The sequence below is a fragment of the Nanorana parkeri genome, unplaced genomic scaffold (assembly GCF_000935625.1).
Source record: "Nanorana parkeri isolate BGI_ZX_2015 unplaced genomic scaffold, ASM93562v1 scaffold413, whole genome shotgun sequence".
NCBI classification, from domain to species: domain Eukaryota; kingdom Metazoa; phylum Chordata; class Amphibia; order Anura; family Dicroglossidae; genus Nanorana; species Nanorana parkeri.
Window position 1 is genome coordinate 390,990 of NW_017306681.1, and position 14,974 is coordinate 405,963.

The 14,974-nt window shown below is 43.9% G+C and overlaps 1 protein-coding gene across 1 annotated transcript in view; it reads left to right on the plus strand.

Annotated features, from left to right (window-relative positions):
• The window catches only part of CTSO (cathepsin O), a 29,196-nt gene that overhangs the window by 604 nt on the left and 13,618 nt on the right, over nt 1-14,974 (plus strand). The window contains exons 2-5 of the mRNA XM_018559712.1: nt 5,807-5,912; nt 8,548-8,687; nt 11,902-12,069; nt 13,106-13,227. Of these exons, the coding sequence (XP_018415214.1) occupies nt 5,807-5,912; nt 8,548-8,687; nt 11,902-12,069; nt 13,106-13,227 (536 nt within the window). The remainder of the gene's footprint in view (nt 1-5,806; nt 5,913-8,547; nt 8,688-11,901; nt 12,070-13,105; nt 13,228-14,974) is intronic.

Below are 14,974 nucleotides of genomic sequence, written 5' to 3' on the forward strand. Positions count from 1 at the left end.
TATATATATATATATTTGAACATAACATGTCTCCAGGAAGCGCAGGACCTCACAGCAACCGAATCTTTCGAAAAATGCCTACTCCAATGAGATTGCGGACCTGCCGCATAAGGCTGGGGTGGGTGGTGGAACGCGCAGTTCGATCCGGCCCCTCTCCCCTAGGCTTGTGGGGTAGTTACCCTGCTTGCGGAACCCACCCATTATGCAGCATCTGGCGCACTTGCCCCCCCCAGTTTTGGCCATGGATATTGGTGCATCGATATTTACAGCAATGCAGAATGGCTATAGAGGACTACAAATCCCAGCAATAATTTATACAACAATAGCATTTGCTGTATAAAGTACTGCTGAGATTTGTAGTCCTCTATAGAGGGTGCCATTCTGCATTGCTGCAATGCAGAATGGCACCTGCTATAAAGCACTACAAATACCAACAGTACTTTTATACATGTCCATTAGTTAGGCTACACATATAAAAATAATTTTAATTAATAATTTACCCTTACCTCTTCTGGCTGGTCTTATGTCTTCAACTGTTTCCTGGTGGGGGACCCTGGCTGCAGAAAAAAAACCCAGTGTCTGTGTTAGACAGTGTGTCTGTGTGCTGCTTGCTGGGTCCTCACAGCCGAGGCCCCATCTCTGATGCCCCATGATGTGCCTGCAGGCTTCTTCTTCAGCTCCCTCCTCACTCAGTATATGGGGGCCCCATCATCTCTGCACCAGGATCAGTATTCGGCGGCAGGCTGGCCCACCTATCTCTGCGCCGGGCGTGTCTGATGATCCAACACTCCCGGTGCAGAGACGGGGGGACCGCCAGATACCGATCCGATGGTATCCGGCAGCCGGCAAGTCCCACCATCTCTGGGCTGGGACTGTGCTGTGCGCCCCCCCCATGAAACATCCATCTGTCCCCTTATCCCCATTAGTGAGTTTTTAGGAACAAAAGCAGCAAAAAATATAGCAAAAAGAATATAGATTTCCTTAATATAACTGTTTATTTTTATACTTATATAGCTTCTAACTTCTTCCTGCCTGTGGGGTTAGGCTGCGTTCACACCTGACCGTTTTGTAGGGCGTTCTATGCTCGACGAACGCTCTACAAAACGGTCAAAAATATAAATTGCATTGTAGTCAATGCCCTCGTTCCCACCTCGCTGTATTTCCGCCCGTCCCTGACGCCCTACAAAACGGCCCACGCCTGAAAAGGTCCCGGGACTACTTTGGGCCGTTTTGTAGGGCGTTTTCCATTTGGATACTGCCAAGTAGCCTTTGGAATCGCGCAACTTTTTTACCGCGAATCGCGGTAAAAAAAAACCGCGTGACGGTCGCGCGACAGACGCGCATATTACAATACGCCTAGGTGTGAATGGGGCCTTATTGTCAGACAGCCTACTGCCTGCAGATCTTGAAATGATTGCAGACATGCTCACCCACCAAAGGTTTCCCAATGGGCGGGAGTGTCGGATGATCAGATGACTCGACACTCCCGGCGCAGAGACTGGGGGGCCCGCTGGATACCATTGAGTCGGTATCCTGCGGCCGGCGGGCCCCCCAGTCTCTGCGCCGGGAGTGTCGAGTCATCTGATCATCCGACATTCCCAGCACAGAGACTGGGGGGCCCGCTGGATACCATTGAGTCGGTATCCTGCGGCCGGCGGGCCCCCCAGTCTCTGTGCTGGGAATGTCGGATGATCAGATGACTCGACACTCCCGGCGCAGAGACCGGGGGGCCCGCTGGCCGCCGGATACCGACTCGATGGTATCCGGCGATTAAAATACATTGCGTTGAATTGACAAAACATGTACAGAAATGTGCAGAATGCTTGTGTTGTGTGTTTTCAGGCCTTTACATTGATGTCTATGGGGTCAAATGCGCTGTAATCTGCCAAAAGAAAGGTGCTTTTTCCAGCGTTCTGCGTTTTACAGCTTGCAACACAACTCTCAGGTGTGAACAGTGGCCATAGAAATTAACGGGATTTCTGAGGTACCGAGCAGAATAGAAAATAAAGTGAAAAGAATGAAATAAAAAAGTTGAAAAATAATTTTAAAAAAAATGTAAAAAATAGGAAAAGAAAAAAAATTATAAAATAAAGAAAGAAAAAAAAATACAAAATTGAAAAAAACCGCTGCACGCCGACCCGACCTCATGCAACGGACTCCCGCCGCATAATGAAGCATCTGACAGATTCCAGCAAAAGAAAAACAATTGGGTGGACCTAGCGGTGACAGCTAGCAACCGCCCAACTGTTTCCTATTGGCCGGCACCTGCCAGTGTCTTCTAGCAGGTCCCGGGCCAATGAATAATAACTGGGCAGAGCTGACCCAGCTGTCATTTGCGTTGAGATCGGTCCTCTTCGGCCAACCTTTCTCCACGCTTCGGCTGTCACTTCGGTTCAGTTGAGCCGAAGCATATACCTTCGGCTTGTGTGAGCCTCTCGGCTGCTGTATGGGCTATTGTGAATAGTCCGTACAGCAGCCCTTCGGTTCGGTTGAACTGAAGGATCAGCCAAAGCTACGGCTGGATCCTTCGGCTCTTTAGTGAATAACCCCCTTAGTGTTTGGGCAAAAATGTTAAGAAATAGTTTTCTGGGGAATGTATATTTGTTTGATCAGGATTCATTACTGAAAATAAGTCCAGGCATACAGAACATTGGTGTTATTGTTCCTGAAGAGGAAAACCCAAAATATAATAATATGCTGTAGTACATTGGAGAGCAAAGTGTTAAAAAACAGGAATTTCATGTAGCTCCTTTCCTAAAGTGTATCTAAACCCAAAACCAAAAAATGTTCTCGATTACCAACCCTTAGATGTGTTGGCTGCATCAGTTTAATTTTTTTTAGGATTTTTCCCCCCCTTTATTTTCACCTGATGATCCGGCCAGTAACACACTTCCTGTCTTAGGGTGTCTCCACTCTATGGTGGAGCAAAAGTCACCCTTTGACAGCAGCGTTGTCACCCTGTGGTGAGGGGAGTGTTAGATACTTTGCAGATTTAGTTGGACTTGACTAACAAATGAAATCTGAACTCTGGATAATACCTTTTAAGCAGTTACAGCAGCAGGTTTTTTTTCCTTTTGGTTTTACATATTTGAATAGAAGCCGACCATTCTAAGCCCCCGCCAGTGATAAATGGTTTCAGTTGATAAATGACAGACTTGCTGGCAGGATCACTAGGTGAAAATAAAGGAAAAAAGGCTTTAAAAAGAAAACTAATGCAGACACCACACTTAAAGATTGCTAAGCTGCAAAATATTACATTTTTGCTTTTGGGTTTTGTTTCGCTTAATGAAGAACTCTACGTAAAGAAAAAAACTTACTGTTGCAGTGGGGCTACCCCTTCACTGCAAGGGTTAAGTGCTTATGTTATCTAGGGGGCTCAGATAAAGCTGTATTATTAATGTGTTCTCGGTCCTGCGGCTGTCAGCACTCACCTCTCTCCTTCACCACTCCGGCTATGGAAGGTTAAGGGAGGCTTGGGAGACTGGTCTAGTAGCTCAGAGGAAGCCGGCAGGACCAAGGATCTTGTTAGTAGTACAGTTTTATTTGACCCCCTAGACTAGGGGTGTCAAATCCAAAGTTACTAAGGGCCATGCCAAGGGTTTTGGATAAAATCAGGGGCCGGAGGACAAAAAGAAGAACAAAAAAATGAACCCTGCTGCCGTACAAAGCCCGTACCCACTAATCATTATATGACTGTCCTGGTGTCCTGGGTGTGAGGGCACTATAGGTGTCAGCAGTTCCTGTCCATTAAATGGACAGAGACTGCTGACACTTGTAGTGCCCTCCCACCACTAATTTTTATTAGTGGTCAATACAGCCACTAATAATATATTTTCATTGGATAAGTCTGATACTGGTGGAATGGGGTGTATGTAAGACTCTTAGTCAAGGCTCAATAAAATTAATTCTGCTTTACTGCTTCATTTATACAGCAAGATTAAGCAGGTTACATCACCTTGCCACCTTGGTAATTTTGTTTTGCTTCAGAAGGAATCTTTTTTATTTTAGTTTTTGAATTACTGCTTTTCATGCAAGTCTTAATATATCCACAAGATGGCAGTATGATCCCAGGACCTATTCTTTGCCTCAGCCAAATACGGTATATGTATATATTTTTTCTCTTTCTTATACTTTTAAACCTACCTTCTAACCCCCTCCCCTCATTTATATGTCTTCTAGTATAGTTATCCTTTAAAGAGGAAGAAGCATATAAAAGACATCAGCACCTTAAAAGGTAATTCCACTTTCTCAGGCAAATTTGGTAATATGGAATTACCCCCACCATCTGCTATCTCTCCCCCAAACCCCATGCTGCTCCACCTCCCTCCCCTGCTGTTCTTACCTGTCAACGATCACTCCTTCCCCTCCATGGCAGCTGGTGTAATATCAAATATATACCAAATATACCTGGTAAAGTGGTATAATAGATTGCAGCTTTCCAGTTCTAAAATGGGGGCTGCATTAGTCTACAATTCCTCAGCCATTCTTTTATTTTTACCTGGCGATTCTGCCAATAGCACACTTTCTGACCAAGGGTGACAACGCTCACTCACCGTACTGTGTCAGGGCATCGGCAACAGAATAGGACTACTAGAATGCCGAACGGGCCGAACAAATGCCGAACGGGCCGGTGTGCGCACGCGCACACTGCCCTTCAGCATTGCGGTCATCGGAAGCCCGCCCCTCAGGGGGGCGGGCTTGCGATGATCGAGAGTGCGATCTGCCTGTCCAAGATAGGCAGATCGTACGTTTTTTTAATCCCTGTACAACCATCGCAAGACTAAGGTCTTGCGATGGTTGTACAGTGTATGGCCACCTTAACAAATAAACCTTGTGCATAACCTCATCCAGTGTGGTCATATTAATTTGGTCATCCTGCGTGGGTACCTGCATGTGGTGTGAGGACGCCTGTGCATGGTACCCCGACACAGATCAAAAGGGAGCAAACAAGAGAAGCTCATTGTTAGGATTTCCATACCTTTTAATTCACATACGTTGAAAGCAGAGGACAGGAGCATAAGGCATGGTTTTGTTGCTAGACCTGTTTCTTGTTGTAATAGCCTTATTTGAAGGTAGGTTTTATAAAAGATCTCTGTGCAGCTATGTCCTGGTCAACAGACCAGTATCTTCCTTCTTCTTCAGGTTGCATGCACAGACAACACTGTGGGCCATACAACTGTGTATAGAGAGTCAGATCTATGTATCGCTTTGCACATGGAGATGCATTGATGTTGCACATATGATGAATAAACGCCACAGTGGGTGAAATTAGGATGCTTTAGGCCTCATGCACATTGTAGATTCTTGTAGCAGGAATTCCAGGTGAGTCCGTACAGATGCGGCCACTGTGCCCATTCAAGTTAATGACAGGCTGACAGTGGCCGCATCTGTCTGCAACTGCCTACATCTAGTTGTGTGTTTTCTTTTATGAAACGGTGTGCATTTATTATTTTTTCTCAAAAAGTGGGCAGTCCCTTTAAAAACAAATATGTGTTACTAATCTCAGAGCAGTAATAAAGTCATTGTCCAGCAGCCTCTTTTATTACTGGGAATCTAGGGGTCACCATGATCTCTGCACTCGATCTCCCAGGTCTTTTCGCCTCCCACAGCCTCGCCTGATTGATTTGCCCCTTTCCTTCTTTATAATGAAATGTAAATCACGGAGGAAGGGCCCAAGCTGGGAACTTCCACCATAGTCACCATGATGCAATAGTAGGCAGTGGGTTACTTTACTCCTCCTCTGAAGCTAATCTCCACTTCCGTGACAGTGTTCTTGTGTTCCTGATTCTCTATATTTGTCTTCTAGGAAAGCGTGGAAAGACATAAATATCTAAACGGGTTTAGACAGAGTGCTGGAGATGCATTTTATGGAATTAACCCGTTTTCTGATTTGTCAGCTGAGGAGTTTTCACGTAAGTTATAATCGCAGTCTTATATATTCGCCTTTTCTTGTTTTAAATACTCAAATTCTCACCATGAGCCATTCAGCAATATAAATCTCTTGTGAAACAATGATAACTTGTGTAAGTGACTAAAAAAGCAATACCAAGTTCCTGTAGACTGAAACTTAACTGGCTCCTGCTTATTTGTTTTGGACCGATAGGAGTGTAGGGGGTGTAGGCGTTTTGAGGCAATGCCATTGTGTAATTTGGCAGCATTGTCACCCAGGACTCCCAGCCAGAGGAACTGAGAGGTTCCAGAAAGACAGTAGTTTTACAGAGAAAGAGCTGGCTTTTTAGGTATTTCCAGGTTTTCTGGAATATAGCTGGGATCGGGGACCCTGGAGATGCCCAGCAGAGTTATTCACATGGGAGTTGTAGAGCAGCTGGATTCACATGGGAGGTGTGGAGTGGCCAGAACTACAAAGGTAGGGGAAAGGCTCTTTGGGAATGCTAAAGTACATTGAAGGCTGCTGGAGATGGTTTTCTCTGTGGGTAAGTAGTCTGAAAGTCCTGAGTCCAGGACATCTTGTCTATGTGAGACAATCTGTAGTCAGTGGGACTGTCCTATAATTTTATGGAAGATAGCCAACATTATGTTTGTTATGCTGAAGGAAGTCATTTTCTGCTTGTGAAGAATAAAGAGACTGTCCTTTTATGTTAAAATGGCTTCATGAGTGATCACTAAGCGCTCACCATATGTGCTAAGTTCCCTAAATATCACAGGGTATGATAAAGGGTATCTATGGTCAAAAATGAAAAATAAATATGTACAGTATTACTCTACTAAATTTCCATAAGTTCTATCCCGCTCCTAATAACAATATTGATCTAAACGTTTGTAAATGTCCATGGGTTGTACTTCCTCAATGCCCTGAAACAATTTCACTCAGCCTTGTGAATATGGATTTCATTGTGTCACAACTCTCCTAGAGCCTGCCTTCTGAACTACAGAACAATGTAACATTATCATTGCTTGCTGGAAGCAATGCATTATGTAGTCTTCAGAATGCACACTTGGAATCCAGGAAGGAGTTGTAAGTTGTTGAAAGTGATGGGCAGACAGAATGAAGTACTCGCTACATAAAAGGATTTTTTCAAGTAAACTTTGATTGCATTATCAAAAACACCTATAGTATGTATTAGGGATGTGCTGACACCGATACTCGTACTCGACCAAATGCTCCGATACGTACAATTGATCCTGGAACTTCCAGTCAGTGGGAGATTTCGTCTGACTGGCAGTGCCGCGAGGGAACATGGAGCCGGCTCCCCAGCCCATCAGGAAGCCGGGCGGCGGGTAATGACATGCTGCCTGGCTTCCTGATTGGCTGGGAAGTCGACTCCATGCTAGCGGAAGTATTGGTACCGATAAGTATTCCAGTCCAGTGTGATCCAACCCATTTGCTGTCTCAGCCTACAATCCAGACATGGTTGCAGAGAATGTTCGTTGCCCTGTCCGCTCCGGGACCCGGCCAGTAGGATTGTAAGCCGTGCTCCTGACTGGGCCCCCCTCTGTTACGGGCCTCATAGCGCCCGCATGGGTCACTCTGGCAGTAGTTCCGCCACTGTTCAGGAGTTAAATCTTAAAAATGCATTCTGGTACCCTATTAACAATAATGTATCTTCTCTATGTGCATCACTCATCTGTAGGTCCTCAAATCATCTTTGAATTGGTGCTGACACTGTGCTTCCTTCTGGAGGGTGGTTACTTTTGTTCACCTGTGTGTGTTGTAAAGTAGCCACCACTCCAAGCTTACTCACTCACCGAACATGCTCTACTTCCTTAGTAAATGAACCCCGTTGACTCAGAACTAGAATGCATCCAGTAAAGCAAAGTCTGAACCCTTCATACTTGTTAAAGGAGAACTATGGGGTTAGGGCTTTTCCCCATAGTTCGCCTTAGGGTAACGGGAGGATAGAAACTAGCGTCCTCCCGTCACCCTAAGCTCAGTATACCGCGAGCTACAGCTCGCGGTATACTGAGACGCCGCAGTATACTGTGAGCTACAGCTCGCGATATAGTGAGACGCCGCAGCTGAAGCGGATCTCGACAATTATGTCTGGACCTGCCCAGCTGCGTGAGTGACAGCTGGCTATGCCTATCTAGAGGCAGAGCCAGCTGTACCCGCCCTGTCCGTTCCGCCAGTCAGCGCTGGAGGATCGGAGAGGGGAGGGGGGAATCCAGCCCCTCCCCTGGTACGGCAGAGAGCCGTGACAGGATCAAGAAGTGAGCTAACGCCGGTATGTGTTCGCTCACTTCCCGATCTACTGAGCTGACCCATGACAGTCTCATTGTCACAGGTCGGCTAGAACTATGAGGTGAGTCAAAAGCACTCGCCTCATAGTTCTCCTTTAAATGTCAGAGAACCCGATGGATAAGCATGACAGGCAACTAGCATTTAAAGTAAGGGTCAGCAATGATAGGTTTCTTTTAGCAACACACAAGGCTAAATCTATGCAGCATGACTACACACTTGTGGCAAATTTAGAAAACAATAATTTTAAAAGGTATAAGACTAATTAGAGTTCTAAACAAGCAGATTGTCATCGCTTCTACTGTATGTTACACATTCTGCATATTATACATGTAATTTGTGGTCTTTAGATATTCACCTGAAGAGCTACCCTGCTATGAAAGACGATTATATTGTGCCTAATAAAACTACTTCAAGGGAAAATGCTTTGCCATTGCGGTTTGACTGGAGAGACAAAAACCTTGTGACATCAGTGAAAAATCAGATGGATGTAAGTTACGAGGGTCTTTTTTGGCTTGTTTTTGTTCTCCGGTGAAAAGCTGTGCATTGTTGTCACAAAAGATACATTTGTGTGTGTGCAAAATAGTCACTTGCTCTTATAAAAGTGTAAACCAGACATCGTCACTTCATGTCTCTAAATTCTTTTTACACAAAGTCCTCTCATATAGTTTAATATTAAATCATGTATAACAAAAAAGTAATGCACTTGCATATGGAAATAGAATACCCCGTCTGTCACATTGCCATAGGTCTGATGTATGTAATTCTTCCAGCCAAACGAATTATAGATCAGACATTTTTAAGACCGATATCTTATTCCCATACGTAAGTGCATTACTTTTATCTTTATGAAAGAATTCTTTTATACTGCACTTAGATCTGTGCACTTGATTCTTTGTGGTTTTCTAGTTATTACTTTCTGGGACCTCCAACCTACTGGGCTGCAGGATCAATGTCTTTTGTATATATCACTATATGACCAGACTGGACTCTAAACCAGGATCCCTCATACTTATCCCTTGACCAAGAAGATCGAGTTTTGCAAGGTTGTGACTTTTTTTCTTTTTCATTTAGTTTATTGCAGGGGTAGGCAACCTTGGCACTCCAGCTTTAGTGGAACTACAAGTCCCATCAACAATTGCAAGACTCTGACAGCCACAGGAATGACTTCCAGTCAGGGCAGCCATCAGTAATTGGACGCAGGACTTAGTGACGCGCTGGACGCAGGGCTTAGTGACGTGCTGGACACAGGACCCACGAGAGTGACCCTGCAGAGCCCACCATAGATGCTGCACAGCCCATCTGAAACTGTCTATGGTGGGCTCTGAAGGGGTCTCAGGTGGGCTGCTCAGTGTTGCATCCTTCCCCTCCCTTCCTTCCTTGCTCCTCTTACCTGCACACAAGGCCTCGTCTGCCGCCGGACCGGCCAGAAGTGACGCCACGTCACTAACATGACGTCACTTCCGGCCAGTCCGACATCAGACGAGCAGCGTCGCTGATGGGGCCCTAGCTTGTCTCAAAGCCGCTGGAGCAGCAATGCTGGGGCCCTGCGCTGCTAGGGCCAGGCCTCCTCGCCCTTCACCATTGGCCGATAGTCATGTAAGGGACCTGGGCGGGCTGCCCGGGCCCCTTACATGAGTATCGGCTGTACCCCCCTGATGGCTGCCCTGCTTCCAGTGGCAGAGGCATGATGGCATTTTTTTTCTCGCCACAGCTGGAGTGCTGACATTGCCGACCCCTGCATCACATCTATCGTGGCAACATACAATGGGGGATTTATCAAAACTAGAGCAGACAGAATCTGGAGCAGTTGCCCATAGCAACCAATCAGCATCCCTGAACATGAGACAGAGAAGCTGATTGGTTGCAGTGCAAATCTGCTCCAGATTTTGTCTGCTCCAGTTTTGATAAATTCCCCCCAATGTGTGCTTGGCTTCCATATTCAATTCACTATTTGCTGCTGTGAAACAGTCTCACTTGCGGGCTGCTATGAAACCATAAAAAGGATATTCTACTGTTTACTTCATTGGATTGGTTTGGATATGCTATTTGGGCATAACAAAATGCAAGCAAAGGATACACTAATAAGTTATGCATATTGCCTCTTCTCCTCTACACAGTTAGTCCTAGAATAGAAGACCTTACTACAGTAAATATTCCATATAATATCACTTACAAAGTACACGACTGCTTATTTAGACCGGACATAATACTTTATATACAAATATATGAACAAAAAGCTATGTATGTATACCATATTTATTTGAATGCATACTGGGTGCTTATTAGTGTAAATTGAATGTGAGTTTTCACTAAATTTCAAGGGCATGGAATGTTTGCCCCAACATTGGAGCTGCCAGGTATAAGTGAGAAGTCCAGCTGAAAACGTGTCCCAGCCATGCAGAATTGGAGGGAGGGAGATTGCCCTATCTGGCTCCCAGAGTATAGAACAACTAACAGTACTGAGCCAACTCTACTTCACCCAAATTCTAAAATAGAGGCATATGTTTTAAGTAGAGTTGTTTTTTTTAAATGATGGTGGGCTATTTAAGCAATTGGTAGCTACAAATAAAACACCACTTTTGGGTAGACTGGACCTTTGAATGTTTGGGAAATTGATCTGCTCTGCTTTAGCTTTACTTATGAGTTAAAATGACACTAAACTCAGGAGTTAAAGTGATATTAAAGTCAAAAGGATTGTAAGCTATTTCAGAAGCTAACAATATACTGTATGCTGCTCCTTGATGTTTAAAAATGTTAGTTTCCTGCAGAATCAGCTGGTCCCCCGAGCACTGGTCTTGACTTCTGTTTTAAAGTGACTCCTTTCCCAGAGTGCTATACAGTCACCCTTGTGTGTGCTAGTAAGCTGTGTGTGTCTCCACAAACACGCAGACACATCAAGGCAAGCTACCTTCCCCTCTCTGGCCCCTCTTCTCCCTCCTCCCTTCTTCAAGCTAGTAGATGAACAGTTGCTGGAGTCTGCTCTGTCCCTTGTGATCTTGTACTGGACAGGAAGTTCAGGGAAGCTGAGCAGCTGTTCAGAAACATGATGATTGCAAGTGTTTGGGCAAAAATATAAAGCAATGCTACGCTGGGCAATGTGTATTTGTTTGATCTGGATTCTTTATTGGAAAAAAGTTTAAGCGTTTAATACTACTTTAAATCTGTAACATGTATTCAAGTACATTACTATTAACAAAAATGTAATTTGTGCCTATCACTCAGCTGTAGATCATCACACTGTCCTTCCTTCTGGAGGGTGGCTACCTTTGTTTCCCATGGTCTCTGTGTGTGCTGTAAAGTAGTCACCGATCTAAGCTCCCTCCGTGATAGACTACAATCTCATGTTTAGTTTACTAATTTATATTAAACCTAGAGTCTATCACGGGAGCGAGCTTGGAGTGGTGGCTACTCTACAACACACACAACAGGGACCATGGGGAAGAAAAGTAGCCACCCCCCAGAAGGAAGCACCGAGTCAGCAAGAATTCAGACATGATTTGAGGATCTACAGCTGAGTGATACACAAATAACATACATTTGTGTTAATAGTTAAAGTACTTGAATGTATAACGCCTGAGTTTAGTGTCACTTTAGGTGTAGTGAAACCAGGATTTAAATATTTTTTTTTTTTTTTCAAAATTGCAGTGATCTGTTATGTAAAGCTTGCAAAACGTAGTAATTGTTTTCGCTCTCTTTTTCAGTGCGGTGCTTGCTGGGCTTTCAGCATAGTTGACACTGTGGAGTCTGCCTATGCTATCAAAGGACAACCTCTGATGGAGCTTAGTGTACAGCAGGTCATTGACTGTTCGTACATGGACAATGGCTGCAATGGTGGATCCACGCTCAGTGCCTTGAAATGGTTATATCAGGTTGTTTGATTTTCCCTTTCTCCCATATTGACATACTTAGTGTCTTCACAGAAGGGCACCAGTGTGGTGTACATTAACTCCACTTAAAGCCCAATTGGAGTCATAGAAATAGATGTTGGGTCAGGTAAACATTTTGCTAGCATCCTTTATTTTCATGATCTTGCCTCCGCTTTCCTGTTATTGCAGTTGTACATTTTATCTAAACATCACTGCAGTGATCTGTGTGCAGAACACTACTTTTAAGGCATTTCCAAATTAAAATGATTAAAAAACGTATCCTTCAGCAGTGGTAGGCAAATTCCAGCCCTCCAGCTGTGTTGAAACTACAATTCCCATTATGCATTAACCTCTGGGAGTCAGGCCTGTGGCTTTCAGTCTTGCAATGCCTAATGGGATTTGTAATTGCACCACAATGTGTCAGAACTATAAAAAGGTGTGCTACTTCAATTGGGCTTTAAGTGACTAACTCAGCTCTTTAATAATGTTAACGTAAAATACTGTTTCTGGACAGATTCTGTCCAGACCAGAAACAGTTAGCTCCTGCACTAAAAACGCATCGCAATGTATCCTTATGTGTTTTATGAGCTCCAGTTCACACCAGCGCATTGCTTTCCATTCCAGACAGAAACAATACTGCATGGCACATTTTTTCTGGTCCGAAACGCGTGCGAGCGTGTCAAAAATGCACCAGAAACGCACCGCACTGCAGCTAACTAAAAAAAAAAAGTGTATTCTAGCGCCACTTTTGATGAAGGACGAAAGTGACCTCAAAGCAAGAATCTGCAGACTGACAGCCCCTCCTCCCCCAAAAAACATTGCATTCGGAACGCGATAAAAACGCATCAAAAACACTCTGCACGCATTCCACTGCGTCTGCAGATCTGGACCAGAAAATGGTGTGAACAAGCCCTAAAGCTCTTTAATCAGGTGTAGACGTTTAGTTCAGCAATTCCTTTCCTATAATCCTACATTGGTTGACAATACTTTTGAGCTTACTTCACTTTTATTTACCAACTATTTTTTGTTTTTGTTTAAGTCGCAAAGCAAACTGGTGAGGTCCTCGGTCTACCCCTTTAAATCTCGCACTGGATCATGCCATTATTTCCCTGCAACGGAATTTGGGGTGTCTATAAAAGGATATAAAGCTTATGAGTTGAGGTAAACTTTTTTTTTTTTTTCCCCGTTATCATATCTGCTCTGTACACTGTATTTTAAGTAGTTTTAGTTATTATTGAAGTATTAACTTTGAAGTCATTTTGATGTGACTTTCACATTTTACGTGCTTGTTTTTTTAAAGTCTTTTGTATTGTACTAAATTGGGATTTATAGATTAACCACTAGAGTAACCAGAGTTTGCTAGGGGTTCCTTGAGCTTTGCCCGATTGACCTCCAATTTAATGGTGCCTGCCATGTTCCAGGGTCAAGGCCAATCCCAGGTTATAATGCAATTATCTTTCCAGCTATCTATGAGGGTCACATTCTTCCTACTAACCACCAATGTAAGGGGCATTTTGTCCATTGATCACCAATGAATTGGTTTTAGTAAGAATTTCCCAAGACCTACGAATTATTTTAAGGGTTCTGGTGTAACAAGGTTGTTAAAGGCTGCACTAGAGAGAGCAATTACTCTGCCTCTATTCTTAAAGTGACACTAAGCTCAGGAGTTAAATCTTAAAAATGCATTCAAGTGCCTTCACTATTAACAATAATGTAGCTTATTTGTTTATCACTCGGCTGTAGATCCTCAAATCATCTCTGAATTGGTGCTGACGCTGTCCTTCCTTCTGGAGGGTGACTACTTTGTTCCCCATGGTCCCTGTGAGTGTTGTAAAGTTGTCACCGCTCCAAGCTCACTCCTTTGATGGACTACAATCTCAGGTTTAGTTTACTAAATTGTATTGAGATCACTGGCGGAACTACCAGGGTCGCAGTTGCGACCGGGCCCTGGCGTTCCGCCACTTGGGGGGGGGGGGGGCCCAGCGAGAAGAAGAGAGCCCCCCCGAGAGAGTGCCGCTCCTTCCCTGCCTGTAAGAGACTAGAAGAAAGTAGGATTTTAGATGACTAGGATACTGGATATATGAAAAGATTCCATGAGGCATTGCTACATACTGTATGTGTGTTTTAAATAGTAACTTTTTAAAACAGAGTGTTTTTGTTAAAAAAAAATGTTTGCATCCAAATAAATTATAGGGGTTTATCTGAAGATATAATCTAGTATATTTAAGGAATAATATTGGACATTTATCAAAACTGTTTTAAATGCAAGTCAGGAAAATATTTGTTTTCTGTATGCAATATGTGTAATAAATGAGCTGCTATGAAAATTTATACTTGTGAATGTGTTTAAAACAAGCCCCCATAGCACTTCTAAGTGCTGTGACAGTTTTGAGTTCAACCATAACTAAATAAGTGCTCACAGTTGCTGCACAACAGAGAGAAATGGCAGTCAGTCCCTACTTGTCTGCATTATCATGCACATTTCTGGTTGCAAAATAGACCTACAGTAAGGATTAATGCAATCATTTTTGCACGGAAATTGCACATTAATTGATACTCCATGTCCCTCTATGACAGGGGTGGGCAAACTCCAGCTGTTGTGGAACTACAAATCCCATGAGGCATTGCAAGATTTCCACAGCCACAGATTTCCCATAGACTGATGCATGATCAGATTTGTAGTTTTTCACCACAGCTGGAGGGCCTGAGTTTGCCAACTCCTGCTCTATGAGGTCTATTTGTAAACAAGAAGAGTCCATGAACCCATCGCACTCCTGACCGCTTACTCCAAAAGAAGGAAAAAATGGGTGCTGCGGTGATCAATGGATGGCAGCCGTAACATGCATACGTAGAAAAAGGGACAGCGGCACTCCAATTGCGATGCAAAGAAATGTCTATTTATTGATGT